At 43.2% G+C, this 18,356-nt stretch overlaps 1 protein-coding gene across 1 annotated transcript in view; it reads left to right on the top strand.

Moving 5' to 3' along the window:
* Positions 1-265: 265 nt before the first annotated feature.
* GLP2R (glucagon like peptide 2 receptor) overlaps positions 266-18,356 on the top strand; it is a 138,688-nt gene continuing 120,597 nt past the window's right edge. Inside the window, exons 1-2 of the mRNA XM_044981830.1 lie at positions 266-437; positions 10,283-10,376. Coding sequence (XP_044837765.1) covers positions 333-437; positions 10,283-10,376 — 199 coding nt within the window. The 5' untranslated portion in view covers positions 266-332. The remainder of the gene's footprint in view (positions 438-10,282; positions 10,377-18,356) is intronic.

The raw sequence follows: 18,356 nt of genomic DNA on the forward strand, positions 1-18,356 counted from the left end.
CAAAACTCCCATCAAGTTCTATGGGAACAGGATCAGCCCTTGATGTTTAATACTTTTGCTAATTCTCATTGGCTGACAAACAACAGAAAGCAGACATGCTTGTGAAGTTTAGAGTAAATTCCCTTTGCCTTTACACAGAGAAACGAAAGGAAGTCAGGATCTCAAAACTGTTTCAACAGATTTGTTGGCTTGATTAAATTCAGATCCAGGAAATAGTCACATTTGTGAAATTGTCTGTAATTTTAAAAGTGCAGGCATTAAACGTTTCACAGAACAGGGTGGGGAATTGGCTCTATCGTACAGCACATAATTCTTGAACCAAGTCTGCCACTATGGGTATCTCCACATATTCTGGTCTCTGCTCCAATATGTGGTTCTCTTTCAGAACATCTCTTGGATCTGTTTCTATTGTTATGATACTGTTTGTGGTAAAACAGGTAAGAACATTTATTTATCAATGATTGATTTTAAAACCCAGACAGTCCTTTCACCTTGCATTTTAATGTTCATAAATTGCGTGATATATTCATAAATGGTACTTGTTTAGCAATTTGTTAAGCATTTCAAAATGCAAAAAGCATGCTATTGATTTATAAGTCCTAGCATGTTTTTCCCAATTTACTGCTCTTATCCAGGTCATATATTAATATTTTCCTATTTTAATGCTGGTTTTTATATATTGAATACATTGTATTTGAATTTCCTTTATAAAGGCAGTTTTAATATTAACATACATTGTGTTAACTACCAAATCTGAGTATCAATTTTAAAACTGTAGTCTGTTTAGAAAAGGCAGCAAAAATACATACGGTATTTACATTAGCTTTTTGCGTCTCTGCAATACACTACATTTTCTTCTAAATACTGTGAAAGACTTTAATAAAATCTCATTTTAATTTTTACCATGGATTATTGATGTATATAGAATATAGAAGAGTTTGAAAGATTTCTTGTTAAGGGGTTGCCATAAAATTCACTTCAAGGAAATGTTCATTTAAAAAAAAAAAAGCTATATCTGTAGTGAGCTAGGCAGATTTTTTTTTAACAGTTTAATAAAGTATAATAGTAAATTTCATTCTGTTCTGAAATTAAAACACAGATTTAAGATTACTATGAGTAAAAAGAAAGTTAAATTTTCTCCTGTCTGAATATAACTGACAGATTTACCATTGCTGAAGGGAGCATATCTTGTTGAATATGTTTCATGGAGTTTTGTTTTACTTTTGCTTCTAAAATTTGTATGAATAAATAATACAAAGTCAATAAGTATCACTAAGGCTTTGAATTTTTGAGAGAACAAAATCGTATTTCACTCAGACAATTCTAACCACAGAAATGGTTTTACACAGATTCACTTAAAACTGAATCATCACTGTACTTTCTAAGACATATCAACTCATGAGGACATATGGGGTGAAATCCTGGGCCCTTTGAAGTCAGAGGTAAAACTCATTAACTTCAGTGGGGCCAGGATTTTATCCCTTGTATATTTTCCATCCATATTCCCAGTAATAACATCAGCTTTGATTCATTTATAATACAGTAATAAGCTTGAAGCATGTCTTGGTGAGGAAGGGGCAATTGTAATTTATCACATCCATGTCCCCCAGTAGACAGGTAGATTAAGGGAATGGTTACAAATATTAGTAAATATTTAAACTTTGAGATCTTTTTCGGAGCGTATATGGTACATTTTTGTTGCCCACCGCCTGTGATAATTCAGTCTGACTGGCCAACAATTTCTCAGCATATTCCAAATAAAGAATATTCCAGCATGAAGTATCATATTACAAATAAATTGTATTACTTTATTTCACCTTCATTTTAACAAGATTCACAGGGTGAAATTTTGGCCCCTTTGAGGCCAGTGACAAAACTCCCATTGACTTCAAGGGGGCCAGGCTTTCACCCATGGATTTTAATGGCAGAGGAGATCATTATGATCTGACCTCCTGAATAACATGGGATGGAAAATCTACCCAGTGATTCCCACATCAATGCTATAATTTCTGGTTGAGCTAGACCATATCTTTTTTATGATTGTCTTGATGTAAAGATTCTAAGTGATGAAGAATCCACCAGGTCCCAATTAAGTTGTTCAAAAGGTTAACTATGCTCACTGTTAAAAATTTGTGCCCTATCTCTAACCTGAATTTATCTTCAGCTTCCAGACACAGGATCTTGTTCTGGTTTTGTCTATTAGATTAAAGAGCCCGCTACTAGCTGAAATGTTCTCCCCATGTCTGTACTTACGGACTGTGATCAGGTCATTCTCACTTTTGTAACAGATACGACAACTTCCTGAAATATCCTGGACAAACCTTACTGAATTAAGTTAAACCCTACTGAATTAGGTTTAAGTATTGTAGGAGTTTGTTGTTTGAAAAATGCAAATGTTTATGCATTATTGTGGGATTGTCTGGAACTTCTTTAGGAGGAAGACAGAATTAATGCAATCTCTGAGAAGTATTGTGAGCTTCAAAAGACAATGTTGTATAATGTAGCAGACATGACTGATCTTTTTGGACGATATGTGTGAAGTGGAATTCCTAGGAAGTACTTGGGAGAAAGGGATTGCAAACTCAGACCTACAGATTCAGTCTTGGAAGTTTCACCCAGAGGAGGGGACCTTTTGTCGCATCTTTGAACTGTCCTCATGTAACAGGATGAGCAGACAAAAAATCCTGTGGCACCTTATAGACTAACAGAAGTATTGGAGCATAAACTTTCGTGGGTGAATACCCACTTCATCAGATGCATGCTTATGCTCCATTACGAAAGTTTATGCTCCAATACGTCTGTTAGTCTATAGGGTGCCACAGGACTCTTTGTCATTTTTTACAGATCCAGATTAACACGGCTACCCCTGATACATGACAGTTCAAAGACACACTGTATAACGGAGTAACTGAGTTACTAATGAGAGATCTTTTTCTCCTTAAAGATACATGTGCTTGCTTAGAAAGATCTGTGTGGTGGTTTAACTGTGACAATTACACTGTGTACCATCTCTGAAGAAAAAAGTAAAACAGGCCGGCTTAGGCAGCCTGACATTGCTGGGGAGGTCAGTGTATAGACAGTGAGCTGTGCAGTCTGGAAGTACCCTGATCAGGAGGGAGCGAGATGGGGGTCTCCACCCAAAAGAGATGATGGCTGAGGAGCCAGGAGTCTTGAGTTGATGCCCTTGCATAGAAGAGGAATGTAGGTGCAGTTGCTCTGAACTGTGACAATCCTTTCTTGGATAAGCTTTCTCAGTTTCTCACTATAAGGTGGGATTTCCAGACTTCAAATCTTTCTTGTATCTCTTTTCTCAATCATTTCCAATTTGTCAATATTATTTACTCAAAATAATGGTCCAGTAATGGTCTCATTAATGCCATATATAGCAATAATACTACCTGCCTACTTGATATTCCCCTGCTTATACGTCCACGATTTTCATTAGCCCTCTTAACCAGAGCATTGCACTGGGAACTTGTGTTCAGTTTGTTTACACCCTGACACCTAAATCCTTTTCTGAGTCATTGCTGTCCCAGAGGTGTAATCTGAATTCCTGGCTCCTGGGAGTATGACCTTGCAGTGGGTCATATTAAAATGAATATTGTTCAACTGAGCCCAGCTTTCATATTACTCTTTGTAGCTGATGTGTGCTTATCATTATAGACCACTCCACCACAAGTTGTGTCATCTGCAAACTTCACCACTAATGATTTTATGTTTTCTTCCAAATCATTGACACAGATATTGGATAGCATTAGGTCAAGCGCAGATCCCTAGGGAACTCGATTTAAAAACCCCTCATTGGATGATGACTCCAGATTTACAATTACCTTTTGAGATCTATAGCTTAGGAGGCTGTTTAATATATTTAGTATATACTGCATTGATTTTGCACCGTGCTGCTCTTTTAATCAGAATGTCATGCAGCACTAAGTCATACGTCACACAGAAGTTTATGATGTCGACAGTTATCAGCTACTGCTGTTTCAATGTCTCTATATATGAAAACTTGCAACTGAAGCAGAAAATGTGATGAATCTGTGTCCTTGCACCTTTAAGGGTCCTGCCCCTCCTGTGGAGGGTGCTGTCCAGAACCCCTTTCTCAGCATGTGCGGCGACAGCTGGGACTAAGAGAGGATCCAGGTAGCAGTTCTGAGAGCTTTCCCTGTACTTCCTTGGTCATTTACCCCTGTTTGTTTATTGTAAACCAAACTTGTATCTATTAAATGGAGCCACTTTTTCTACGAATGCGTCATCTCCATTTCCTTGCCTCTTAAGATGAAGTTCACTGACCAATGGATGTCCCAAGAATCTCTTCTGGTTGCCTGCATTTTGGGGCCCACATCAGAGACAAGCCAAGATGTTTTTTGTCCTGGAAACAAGCATTCCTTTCTCATGGCTCTTATAAATATTCTCTTCTTATCTTGGAAGTCCATCATGTGAAGAATAATTAGTCTTTCCACTCCAGGGGATTTAAAGCATGGGTGGCTCACAGTCATGAGCCTGAAACTGGCCTGGGAGCAATGCTGGGGAAAACAAGGAGCTAGGGAAACAGTCCTCTCTGAGCTATTTCAAACTTTATGCTCCCAAAAAAGAAAGCTCAAATCCCCTCTGTCGAGCCCTGAAAGCTATTCATGCTGGCCGGCTTTTAGCACAAGACAGATGAAGCAGGAGCACTGGTCAAAGCATTATTTGCTCAGCACTGCACCTCCACTGCACCTCCACTTCTTTTAAGACCCTCTCTCAAAACCTTCAAGCAGTCTCCAGTCCTGGGTCATTAAAAATCTTATTTGCATACACTAATTTTGGGGAATTAGGAAATTCACACAAAAAAACCTTCCTTAATTGAGAGTTATGGTTGCTGAGGAGTATTTCTGAGAAAGAAACACTAAAAAGCCAGGATATGTAACGGCAACATTCACACCCAGGACAAAACCAGTTTCTAAGCATTAACTCACTGCCATTATGACACCAACAACCCATTAAATCCTTTTCTGACAAACTCCTTTCCATTCAACAACGCTATTACCCTCAGCACACACTGAAGAACTGAAAATCACATGGAAAATTTGCTAAGATGGGTATGAATGAAAAGCCCCGTTTAAGAGAGAGGTTTAAACAACTATTATTCCTGTTTTACAAACTTTACAGACAGGCAATAGATCTGTTATGTTGTTCTAGCACGCTCTGAATCTAATGGATAAGATACAGATATGACCCCGAGAGGCTTCTTGTGTGGACTCACACAATCTTCTGGATCTCATTTACTTTGGCCCCGATTTTTAAAGGTATTTAGGTGTTGCTGTGCTGATGGGATTATCAAATCCTGGGTTTCCCTGAGAAGCACTTGGCACTCAGCCAGGAGCCTATGGCACACTGTAGACCAGACATGTGTTCAGTGCAGCCTATCAGCTTTTGGCATTTCACCAAAACTGTTCCCAACCCAGACAAAGTACATTGTACATGTGCAAATGGCAATTTTTCAAAAGCATTTAACTCAGCCAAATTAAAATGGATTTTCCTTGGAAAACTAAAAGGTGCCTCTTCACTGTAAGGACTGCAGCTTTAAAGGACGCGTGTGTTCGGCCTCCCTTCCAGAAACTCTCTCTTGATGATGACAAGCTGGACAATTGTTTGGTTTTGGTTATGATTGTAAGAAAGGTCATGGCAAGAGTTCTTGCAGTTTCTGGATGCCTCTGGTTTCTTGGCCTCTGGCAGGATTCCAACCAGGGCTTGGCACAGAGATTGGTCTGATTGCATTGACTGATGATCTTCTTTTCGCAGTGGATAAATAAAGATTAAACATCCATGCCGATATTAGAGCTATCAGCAGCCTTGACCCATGGATTATGAGTAGGCTTGGAAGAATTAGATTTTTGTCAGTAAATGTCAGTAAACATTGATTTTTACTGTACACACAAAAACCAATGAAAAAATATTTCCATCAGAATAATCTAAATTTGCAGATAGGTAACGTAAGAAAAATGCTGCTTGAGAACTTAGAGTCTGACTTAAGGATATTGACTTTGTATATTTTGATAGTTTGTGTTTTAACGGTGTAAAGCACAGAGGGCTCTTAAACCCAGGCCCGCAGAGCTGCTAGGCAACAAACACCTCCATGCTGCCATGAACCAGCAGCTGTAACCAGCTCACACTCCTCTTCCCTTGACCCACAGCTGACACAGACCACAGGAAGTCCTGCCTCAAGGGGTCTGACAGGCAGCAGCCTTATGGCTCCTGATTGGCTGCCCACCCTATATAAATATAAGGGGCATTCCAGGAACTGTCCAGGCAACAGTGTGGATCTCCTGTAGCTGTCATGGCCATTCCTGCTCTTGAACTCTTGGTTTAGACCTTAGCTTTACTTGGCCTAACTTCTTGACTCAGACCTTGAAACCTGTGTCGAACTCTGATCCTTGATATTAACCCCAGCCTAGAACTTGATGATGAGCTCCTCCTCTACTCAGTCTCAGGAATAACCTGACTCCAACCCTTGGTCCCAACTGCACATCACAGGACGCTGACACTTTGCCTGGACCAGCCTCACTCACAGTGAAGGCCTACGCTAGGAGACCATGGAGGCAATGGGCCACTCCCTGCCCAGCATGCCCCAGAGGGTACTAGAAATGCCTGAACAGGTTGACTGCTCCTAGGAGGAGCTCCCCAGCTTCGAGTCCAAGTATTGCAGCTTGCAACAGAGAACCAAGCTCTGCACAAGCAAGAGCACAGCTCTGTGATGAAAACACGGCACCATGGGCCCAACTGTCACAGCACACCACAAATAACCACGTGCTATGAGAGCAGGTGGCCTGGCTGCCAGTGAAAACCCCGCACTATGAGCATCCACTGCAGCCATGTACCTGGACCCGAAGCCTTCAGGCTCCCGCCCAGAACGTTCACAAAATGCCTAACTGATCAGCTGTCTTGCAGGCATCTCTGCATAGGTGTCCCCGATCGGCTGCCCTGTCCCTCCTGGACTTTGGACAGGTTCTCAGCTGCTTCACTCTGTGAGGGCCTGCTTGCAGGGCTGACTCCAGGCACCAGCATATCAAGTAGGTGCTTGGGGCGGCAACTCTGGAGCGGGACGGCACTTTCAGGTATTCGGCGGCAATTCGGTGGAGGATCCCTCACTCCCGCTCGCAGTGAAGGACCTCCCTCTGAATTGCCGCAGATCACAATCACGGCTTTTTTTTTTTTTGGCTGCTTGGGGCGACAAAACCCCATAGCCGGCCCTGCCTGCTTGCTGCAGCCCTTCTGTCTGGAGCCCCAGACACACCCACCTCGTTGCTCCCCCTCTCTTCACACTACCCCCGAACAGCACTTCCTCTGCCTGGAACAATCAGCATTTCCTCCCTCAGGACAATGATTTAAAGGGGCCATGCTTTCTAAACCCCCAAAGGGTTACATATAGATACAAACAGTCCTGGGGGGTGAAATGCCTGCAAGCTTCATGATGGCTATTTAAAAACACCTGAACAGAGGCTCAAACTAAATGTACACCCCCAAATAAAAAAAGTGAAAGGACCAAAAAAAAAATGACACCAGGGCTAATCAGCAGAGTAAAAGACATAACTAGTGGTAAAAAGGAATCCTTTAGAAATTGGATGTCAAAGCCAACTGAGGAAAACAGAAAGAAGCGTAAATTCTGGCAAGCCAAGTGTCAAAGTACAATAAAGAAGGTCAAGAAAGAATTTGAAGATCAAGTAGCTAAGGACACAAACTAACAGCAAAAAAATGTAAGTACATGAGATGCAGGCCAGTGATTGCTCAAGGTGCTAAAGAAGCCCTAATGGAAGACCAGGCCATTGTGGAGAAGTTAAATAAATTCTTTGCATCAGTCTTCACAGCAGAGGATATGAGGTGAACCATTCTTTTTAGGTGACAAATCTGAGGACCTATCCCAGATTGAGGTGTCAGTAAAGGAGGTTTTGGAACAAATTGACACATTAAACAGTAATAAATCACCTGGGTCAGATGGTATTCACCCAAGAGTTGTGAAGGAACTCAGATATGAAAATGAAGAACTACTAACTGTGGTATGTAATGTATCATTTAAATCAGCTTCTATGTACGAGGACTGGAGGATAGCTAATGTAATAATACCTAACTTTGAAAAAGCTCCAGAGGTGATCGTGGCAGCCTAACTTCAATACCAGGCAGATTGGTTCAAAACTATAGTAAAGAACTGAATTAACATACATAAATTAACATGATATTTTTGGGAAAAGTCAACACTGCTTCTGTAAAGGGAAATGATGCCAAACCAATCTAATAGAATTCTCTGAGAAGGTCCACAATCATGTGGACAAGGATGATCCAGTGAATATAGAAAGCCTTTGACAAGGTCCCACACCAAAGGCTCTTAAGCAAAGTAAATAGTCCTGGGATAAAAGGGAAGGCCCTCTCGTGGATCAGTGAGTGGCTGAAAGATAGGAAACAAAGGGTAGGAATAAATGGTCCATTTTCAGAATGAAAAGAGGTAAATAGCAGGGTCTTCCAAGGGTCTGTACTGGGACCGGTGCTGTTCAACATATACATAAATGATTTGGAAAAAGGGGTAAACAGTGAGATGGCAAAGATGATACAAAATTACTCAAAATAGTTAAGTCTTTGCAGTCTGCTTTGCACTTACAAAGGGATCTCAGAAAACTAGGTGACTGGGCAACAAAATGGCAGATGAAATTCAATGGGATAAGTGTAAAGTAATGCATACTGTGGGAAAAATAATCCCAACTACCTATACAAAATCATGGCGTTTAAATTAGCTGTCACAATTCAAGAAAGAAATATTGGCGTCATCGTGGAGAGTTGTCTGAAAACAGGCATCCACTGTGCAGCAGCAGTCAAAAAACCTAACGTTAGGAACCATTAGGAAAGGGATAGATAATAAGATGTCCACATCTTGAATAGTGCATACAGTTCTGGTCTCCCCATCTGAAAAAAAATATCAGAGTTAGAAAAGGTGGAGAAAAGGGCAACAAAAAGCATTAGGGGTATGGAACATCTTCCATATGAGGAAATATTAAAAAGACTGAGACTGTTCATCTTAGAAGAGAGCTAATTAAGGGGAGATATGACAGAGGTCTATAAAATCATGAATGGTGTGGATACAGTGAATAAGGAGTTGTTTATGCTTTCATATAACACAAGAACCAGGAGGTCACCAATTAAATTAATAGGCAGTACGTTTTCAACAAATAAAAATAAGTATTTCTCCACACAATGCACAGCTGACCTATGGATCCCATCTCCAGGGGATGTTGTGAAGGCCAAAAGTATAACTAACTGGGTTCAAAAAAGAATGAGATAAGTTAATGGAGGATAGGTCTGTCAATGTCTATTAGCCAAGATGGTCAGGGATGCAACTCTATCATCTGGGTGTTCTTAAACCTCCACCTACCAGAAATTGAGAGTGGATGACAGGGGATGGATCACTTGATAATTGCGCTGTTCAGTTCATTCCCTCTGAAATATCTGGCATCTGCCAATGTTGGAAGGCAGGATATTGGGCTCAATGGACTACTGTTCTGACCCAGTATGCCCATTCTTATGTTATGTTATGTCCTGTGTTATACAGGAGGTCAGACTAGATTATCACAATGCTCCCTTCTGGCCTTGAAATCTATGAAAATGGAGATGAGTCCTTGCTAGTTTTTCAATTGCCTCACTTGAAACAGGGATACTGAGGGGTTGCTTGGGAGGTCTGCTGAAACAAGGCTTAGTGTCTGGAGTCTGGGAGGGATATGTTGGGAGAGGATTTACCTCTTTAAAGGTGATGTTAACAAAATGGTATTATTTATTTCTTCACAATTATATTAAACGGCAATGAAAGAGCCCTCAGCCAATGTTCTGGGCATCCTTGACAATCTGTAAAATACGCTAATAAACAAACAGCCCCATGAATTATTTCCAGTCATACCAATCAAATAATCCAGTGAAAACATAAATATTCAACAATGATTAATCAACCTCTGCATATAATCTAATTGTTAACTGCTTGAAAACGTTCCAGGATTTATGAGCCATAGCACACAACTTCTACAGCATGGCTCTGCAGAGGCTATATATTCAGAGTGTCCAGCTGGAAGTTTGACAAAAATGTGTGGTGTCGGGTAGAACATAACAGTGTAACAGTGTATTTCTTGGCCACAGAAAAAGTGACAACTCTTGAATTTTGTATATTACTTATTTCAACTGTTAAAGTAGCAGAAAACTATCCCACCTAGAAAAATACAAAGTTCAAACTCAGTTTCTTCATTTACAATATTTTCTGTATGTACAGGTCTTAGGCTCTCTGATGGAGAAAACGATGACAAAGTGGCTTAACTACAAAAAAGATTGCTTGAAAAAATTACAAGAATCTGCAGTAGAAACTGGTAAGAAACCTGACTAAAACTGGGGTAACACTTCAAAATATCCATATTAAATGAGTAAATAGAAATGTATTGAACAATATTGCAGAGGTATATTTTTATTCATAGATTTCAAGATGTAAGGCCAGAAAGGCCTACTATAAATAGACAAACAGAGGAATGCCATCAAGTTATGTTTAAGACCCTTTGCTTAGCCAAAAAAATAAGTGAAATCAGCTTGAAATGCCGCAAACTGTTCACAACTCCAGACAACTGCTAAACAACTGTGGAGCAAGATGAATTTCCAGCAATTGGGATTTATAAATGACCCTAATTAAAGAAAGCAGTTAGAACCCACTGAACTAACAAGGTTTGCCACCCATCACTGATCACTCTGTATTATATCCCTTCACCTCCATCCTTCTGTTTCTTGTCTATGTAAGTCCTGAGCCTGATCTCATTTAAGTCAGTAGGAGATTTTCCACCAAATACAATGCGTAGAGATTCAGGTCTTTGGGGCTGAGAATGTCTCTTTGCACAGAGTCCTAGCATAGTGGGATCTCTGCATGCTGCTAGTACTACTATTAATAATAAACTAAGGAGGGTGGCCATATTTCCCAAAGGGAAAATGCGACATTGTGTGGGACTAACCCATGTCCTCTCCTGCCAACCCCCACACATGGGGCTGGCCCGAGTCACTCGCCTGAGGACTCTCCCCCTCAAGTGGGGCTGGCCTGAGCCAATGGTCGGAGCACTCTCCTTCCCCCCTACAACATGTGAGGTTAGCGTCACTGCTCGCTCAAGCCCTGCCTGCCCCCCCATGCATAGCTGGCATCATTGCTCACCCCCCCACATGTTCCTCTGCACCCACTTTTTGGCAAAGGTGGGCATTTGTCCCATTTGCTCTTGCCACCTGATCAAGTTGACAAATGCCCACTTTTGCCAAAAAAGTCAGGACAGCCAGGACAAGGCTTAAAAAAGGAATTGTCCTGGCCAAAGCAGGATGTCTGATCACCCTAAAACTAAGTATTAATCTTACAGTGTCCACATAAGACAAACACATTTATTCTTATTCAATATAAAGGTGTGCAGAGTTTATTGTAACACAACCTTAGCTCTCACTCAAAGTAACTATTTCCATCAATAATTTCAAAACATAAACAAAAACATTAAATATGTATACGAAAACACATAGTGATCAGCTTCCAAAACAGATGCACAAACATATATTTATATATAGTCAATGTTATATGTTTTCCTGGTTAAACTAAAAAGTGTTCATAGGCAGTTTACTGGGGAAAATACTATTGAAAGTACACATTTATGTGATGTATTTCCGTCAACAGTATCACTTAAGAAAATGTTTGGACACTGAAATCAAGATCTCATAGATTTTTAGATATGCATTGTTTTTGTTGAGAATTAAACTGGGGGTGTCATAATGAAACATGCTTTTATTTGTACTTGAAAAGATTAACTGATGGAAACCTGGCCCACTGAAGTGAATGACAAAACTTCTATTTACTTCAAGCGGGGCCAGGATTTCACCCAGTATGTTTATGTAGCCATGTAAGATTTATGACATACCTGGTTCAATTATCTTGCTTTGTTTTAAGAGATTGTCTACACACTAGGTTTCAAACTGGATCAAACGACATTCATCTAGTTTGTAAACAATTTGCATATGTAACTCTTCTGCCAGTTGGAGTTGGCAGCAACAATGGCCGGGTTCAATATCTAGTGTTCCTTTTTAACAATACAACACAAAACCGGCTTGAGCCCCCCACCCAGTAACCTGGGACAATTACATACCACCCATGGTCACCTCCAAGAGGCGATACTCCCCCTCTTGCAAGCACACAGGAGAGATAAAAGGAGAGAAGTAACCCGGCATTCCTTTGGGAAAATGCCACAAGCAGGATTCATAAACATAAAACCAAGAGCAAAGACCCACCTGAGAGTATGTTGGGCAGTGTTCTTTTACCTCAGGTTCCTAAGTTCAGCAACAAAAAGTTCTTTAATGTACCGTTCTCTTGTTCCGTCCGCCACAACCCGTTCACAACTATCGTCCTTGATCAGTGAAGACCTAGAGTTTAGAGGTGCATCTGGGTGAGCTCACCTCCCGCCCTAGTGAGGAATCGGGGCACCTTGCTTGTTCTGCTGTCCAGGCGCTTGCTTTGGCATCAGCCGGCCTGTCAGCCACTAACCGCTCCGCCCTGCTGGCCACTCACCGCTCCACCAGCTGTTCCACTGGCCACCCTGCTCGCTGCTCCATTCTGCCTGCCAGCCACTCGCCAGTCCATTCCGCCAGCCACTTCGCTCTGAATCCTTTGGAATGTCTCAAGGTCCCACCACTTAACACAGCTCTCAGCGATTTCTGCTGTTAGTGGTGGAGCCTCACTACTAGTGTGGACTGGGCAGTCTCGTGAATCAGAGACACCATCCCAAAGCAGGCCAAATGCTTATACCTGGTTATCAGTGATTTCAGCTCTGTGGTGTGTAACAAGACTCCCAGTTGAGTCTTAATCAGCTCTGTTTTTACACTGTGGAGACATGCAGGGTCGAATGGTGCCTCGGATCCTTAGGCAGGGCCCACACCACCAGGTACAAGTACCTGTCCCCACCCTCTCTCAACTCCATTGGGTTTTGGCACCCACATCACCTGCCTAGCAAGTGCAGTTTAGTTGAGCATGAGTCCCTCCATCAGAGTATGCCTTGCACAGTTCTGCTGCTCTTGATTCACACAACAAGGATAATAACCCTTTAGTACCCCTGCCCCAATAACAAAGTGACTCGAGCTCATTCAGACTCTGCTTACATTGCAGCTTATCACTGCGCACTAACTGCATTTGTCTGGAATGCTGGAGTCCTCTTGCAAAGTGGATTAGGTTTGCTTCAAATTGAAATAGTTCATTTTTGTTGTATGTGTGCATGTGATTGCTGTGCACCACTTTTTTCATGTTTTCAATGGCTATCCCACAGTGCTTTGCAGTTCAACTGTTACTGACTTGTCCATTGTGTGCACTCCCTCCATGGGGGGTCCTTTTCAGGATAACGCTTCTCCCTATAAAAAGTGGCACAGAGCCAGATATTGCCTGTTTGCCACTCAATTCCAATGTGTCATTATTCTGGTGATGCAACCACAATAGCACTCCAGAAGCCCCATAACATGCCTCACACTGCTGATTGGAGTGGTGCTGAGACACTTCATCTCACTGCCATATGGGGAGATGCATTGGTTCAGGAACCTCTTGTGGGGAAGGCACAGGAATAGGACCTTTTTTCGCACATTGTAAAGCAGATGTCCACAAAGGGTCACAGCCAGGACACCAGCCAGTGCCAGATAAAGAACAAACATTTCAGGAGAATGCACACTGAAATGAAGGATGAAAAGAGACAATCTGGCAGGGGACGTGTGACCTGTCCATTTTTGAAGAACTATATAGCATTCTACACAATCACAATACAACCTGTCCCAGGCATTACTCTGAACCTGCTGCCTGCACCTCCCCCTACCAAGCATGACCAGCTCGACCCATGGGAGGATGAGCAGAAGGATGCTGGATAGGAGCTGCCCCTGACAGCTAGGATCTCTTTGTGGGTCAGGATAGCCAGCTGGAAAGCCAGTCCCAGTCTTGCTCTACTACGAAGGACCCTCATTCCCACCCTACATCAGTTGAGCCGGATTCCCAGCCCAAAACCAAGCAGGGACCAAAGAGTCAGATCCTCTGGAGGGAACGTCAGCATGTAAGTACCTATCTTTACAATCTATTATTTATTGGTGGATGTAAGCGAGGAGCCCATGTCTTTCACTCACCCTCCATCTTGTGCTGCTTCCAAATGGCGTCTGCCAGCATGGTGCAGTCACAGTCTGTACCTCATTCCTCCTCCCACACCAGATTCAAATAGCAAAAGCATTTATTTGTACAACATTCAATAATTTATTGAGATAGTGCTTATAGGAAAAGAAATCTGGATAGTTTTTGTAATTTACATGAAATATAAATGCACATTGCAGGCCCAGGCAAGGCACAAACAATCAGGGCTGCCCACAGGATTCAGGGGGCCTGGGGCAAAGCAGGGGAGCTGCGGTGCTTGTACTCACCTGGCAGCAGTCTGGGTCTTCGGCGGCATTTCGGCGGCAGGGGGCCCTTCAGTTGCTCCGCGTCTTTGGCAGCACTAACGCCCCCCCCCCACCGAAATGTTGCCAGAGACCCAGATTGCTGCCGCGCCAGGGCTTGTGGGGCCTGGGGCAAATTGTCCGAATTTGCCCCCACTCCGGGCGGCCCTGCAAACAATACTTACTCCCCACTGAAGTGCAAATGCCTTGAAAAATGCATATAGCTGACCATCATTGCAGGGCCCTATCTATTTTTCTCTTCACTTTCTCCAGGGGAGATATAGCAGAAATTAAGACTGAGAAATTACTTGGGTTTTTGTTTGTTTTGCAAATTATAGGGAATAACCCCATGCCCATGTCCTCTCGTAGGGCTTGCAAGCCCTTTCCACTACTGCAATGCTTCAGAGGGGACCATTGTGGAGAACAACTTCACAGCATATCTCACCAGTCTATTCTTTGTCTTTTTTGAGTAAGACAAGTCCTCCACCTCAGTGTAATATCATCAAGAGTCAGGACATAGCTCCAACCAACTCCCTCACCCCAAAATCATGAAAGCAGATACAGTAGACTGAAATCCAAAGGCACCCACCACTGTCCATACCAACCTACCATCTCTGAGTTTCCCACAAGAATGGGAAGAGTCTCAGGGAGGAACGGTCACACATATTGACTAAAAAAGCTAGCATGCCTTGTCTGAATATGAACAATAAACAACTTTTTTGTTGTTTTGTTCGCTTCCATAGCCACAGCACCCTGCAACAGCAGGACAGTCAAGGACAGGGCCTCTCTGAACTGCTGACAACCTGAGGGGAAGAAAAAGGAAGAGCCGGGATGAGATGTTTACATGACTGAGTCACAGAGTCGAACAAGGCTGTCTGAGAGTGAAGCTTGCACATGAGGATCCAGAGGGAGGGAGAAGTTGCTCTCCCAGGAGATCATGTCAATGGCCAAGGGAAAGTGTGGCTGTGGCCAAAGATAGTATCACCAAGGTGAAGGAGAGCATGGAAAAGGACGGAGATATAGTGGCAACTCATGGGTACTATCCAGAATGACCTCCTGATAATCTTGCTACTTCTAGGCCAGCAGGCCCTGCAGTCCCGTAATTTGGGACCCAGAAGTCCTTCGGCCTGTGGATAATGGTGGCTACTGGCACCAGCAGCAACTCCTAACCTCTGCATCCCAAGCGCAGTGCTCCCAGCAGGTCCCATTCACCTCTCAGATCCCACCTCTGGGCATCGAGAACATTTGCACCTGGCATAGGCGCCGATACTGGGTGCTCAGCACTCACCCGCAGCCCCACAGATCAGCTCCTCCCCCTCCCCCCTCAGCAGTTCAGTGGGGTGCAGGAGGCGCTGGGGAGGAGTGGGAGCAGGAAGGGGCAGGGAGGAGGTGGGGTGGGGGCAGGAAGAGGCGGGGTGGGTTGGGAGCCAGGGAGAGAGGGAGAAGCGAGGGCAGGGCCTGGGGTGGGGGTCGAGCACCCCCGGGGAACTCAGGAAATCAGCGCCTCTCCCTGGGAGTCCAGCTCTTTTGAGCCCTGCAGAGCCCCTGAGAACTTTGAGCTGAGGCACTCAGCCCCAGCACCCGAGCAGATAAGAAGAGTCAGAGGCAAGGCCTATACTCACCTGTAACTGCTCCCCCTCTCCTCATTCTGTTGCACTTGGAATGTTCTTACTGTTGCATTCTAAGTTTCATGTGCACTGTTGCAGTAATTTAAGGTTTGTGTATAGTTGATTACTTTAAAAGACTGGTTTTCTAAATGTATTTCCAAACAGACATTATTTTTTCATTGCTTTGATTAACATTTTTGTATTTTTTATTGTTTCATATTAAAACCATTTACAATACATCCATTATGGGTCATCATTGCAGTTAGCACAGAGAATTCTTTAAATATGCGAAAATAATTCATAGGTTTTTACAAGAGCACGTAGGGAACAGTAAATTTCAACCACCCACATGCAATCCCTCAGTGCTCAAAATGTCTGCATCCCAGTGCACCCCACACACAGGGTAACTTTTTCAGGCATGGCAGGCACTCAAAACGCAAACAGTAGGCATCCCTGACAGCATTCCCATGGCTGTTTGTGCTCCTTGCTGGCTGTTTGAACCTCTGAGCAAGCCCCTGGACCTCAGACTCCCACCCATCGTCAGGTCTTTCCCCCTTGCTCTCACAAATATTGAGCAAAACACAACATCTACCTATAATATTGGAACATTTTTTTCTGCAGCTTCCAACCTATTCTGCAAACTGTGTCATCTGCTTTTCATTGTTTAGCTATAAAGCAATAATTAAAATGTTGCTTCTGTCCCAGCAGCTCATGTATAGTTTCATTATCTAGGGCCCCCGGCCATAAATTGGATCTCCCAGAATAACTAGACCAGCCTCCATGCCATTAATGCCCCCAGTGCTTCAGGGGGTAAATAGTCTTTCTCCATTTTATTTGAATAGTAGAGAGTTCTGAAAGGTTCTAGCATTGTGGACCATAGCAGATGATGCTGCATTTATGTCTGTAAACCTGCCATGGTGGTCCACCGGTCCTTGGAGCACTATGGACAAAAACCCCTTTCTGTTTACAAATTCTGTGCTCAACTGGGGTGAGGGCAGGCAAATGTTAGGCATATGGGTTCATCAGTTACACCAAAACCAGGTTGGGTACCCAATGTATGCAAACCCATCAATAATCTCCTGAGCATTACCCATCTGCATTACCTGGTTAGACAACACCTTTTCAGTGGCATAGCAGACCTGTATGAGAATGGCCCCAACAGTTGATCTCCCCACACCAAATTGGTTGGCCACAGACCAGTAACATTCTGGGGTGGCCAGCCCCCAGATGGCAATGGCAACCCTGCTGCTCCATGGATATGGGGCACCACACATTGGTACACTGACGCTGCAGTTCCAGGGCCAGTTCCGCACAGATATTAAAAAAAAGATAACCCTCCCCATCCTGAAGTTCTCTTGTCACTGAAGAGTTGGTCATCCCAGGTCTACAGAATGAGCCTCTCCCACCAATCCATGGTGGTTTCTTCAGCCCAGAAATGGTGCTGAACCCTTTGTAGGTGATCCAGGACCTGGTCTTCTCATTCCAACAGCTCAGATTCTCCCATTATTCTGTGGCAACCTGCTGCCATCACTGCAGATTGTACTCCTGTTGCCAGAGTTGCTGCTGCCATAAAATATTCTTCTGCTCCTGCCTTATCAGCTTGTTGGTGCAATGGGTAAAGTCCAATGCTGAATTCATCCAGCTTTGAGTGCTGTAATATAGCCCAAGGAAGCCCTGTATATTTTCACTTGCCTCCACAGAAGCAGGGAGCAGGAGCTTGGTTTCCCACATTTCACAGCAAAAACAATCCCTGGATGCATGCTGCTCAGTGGTAAAGCAAAGGACCCTGGGATACCCCCAAGAATGCTACACCCTCAATTCACAGCAAACTTGCACCATGTGTTCATACGATGTGAACGGAAAATAGAACAGGCATTCTGTGTGCATGCTATTGATATGACTTACGTAATGCAAGTTATCTGATGCACATCAAAAAGCTTTGAATTAAACTCCCCAGTGTAGACACACCCTACATGATTATGCTTTGTAAACAATGTGACATTGTCATCTACTAAACTTAGCTGGACTTTGAAACACTGTGTTTGGGTTTTGATGCATATGGAGAGGGTACATCTACCCTACCAGCTACGGGTGGGATTCCCAGCTCACATGGATATACTTATGCAAGGTCACATTGAGCTAGCATACTAAAAATAGTAATGTAGCCATGGTAGCAGAGGCAGCAGCAGCACAGGCTAGCCATCCTCCTGAACCCCACGGGTATGAAGCCCATGCCACCACTGCCCATGCCACCGTGACTATATTACTATCTTTAGT

Source organism: Mauremys mutica, chromosome 12 (assembly GCF_020497125.1).
Source record: "Mauremys mutica isolate MM-2020 ecotype Southern chromosome 12, ASM2049712v1, whole genome shotgun sequence".
NCBI classification, from domain to species: Eukaryota; Metazoa; Chordata; order Testudines; family Geoemydidae; genus Mauremys; species Mauremys mutica.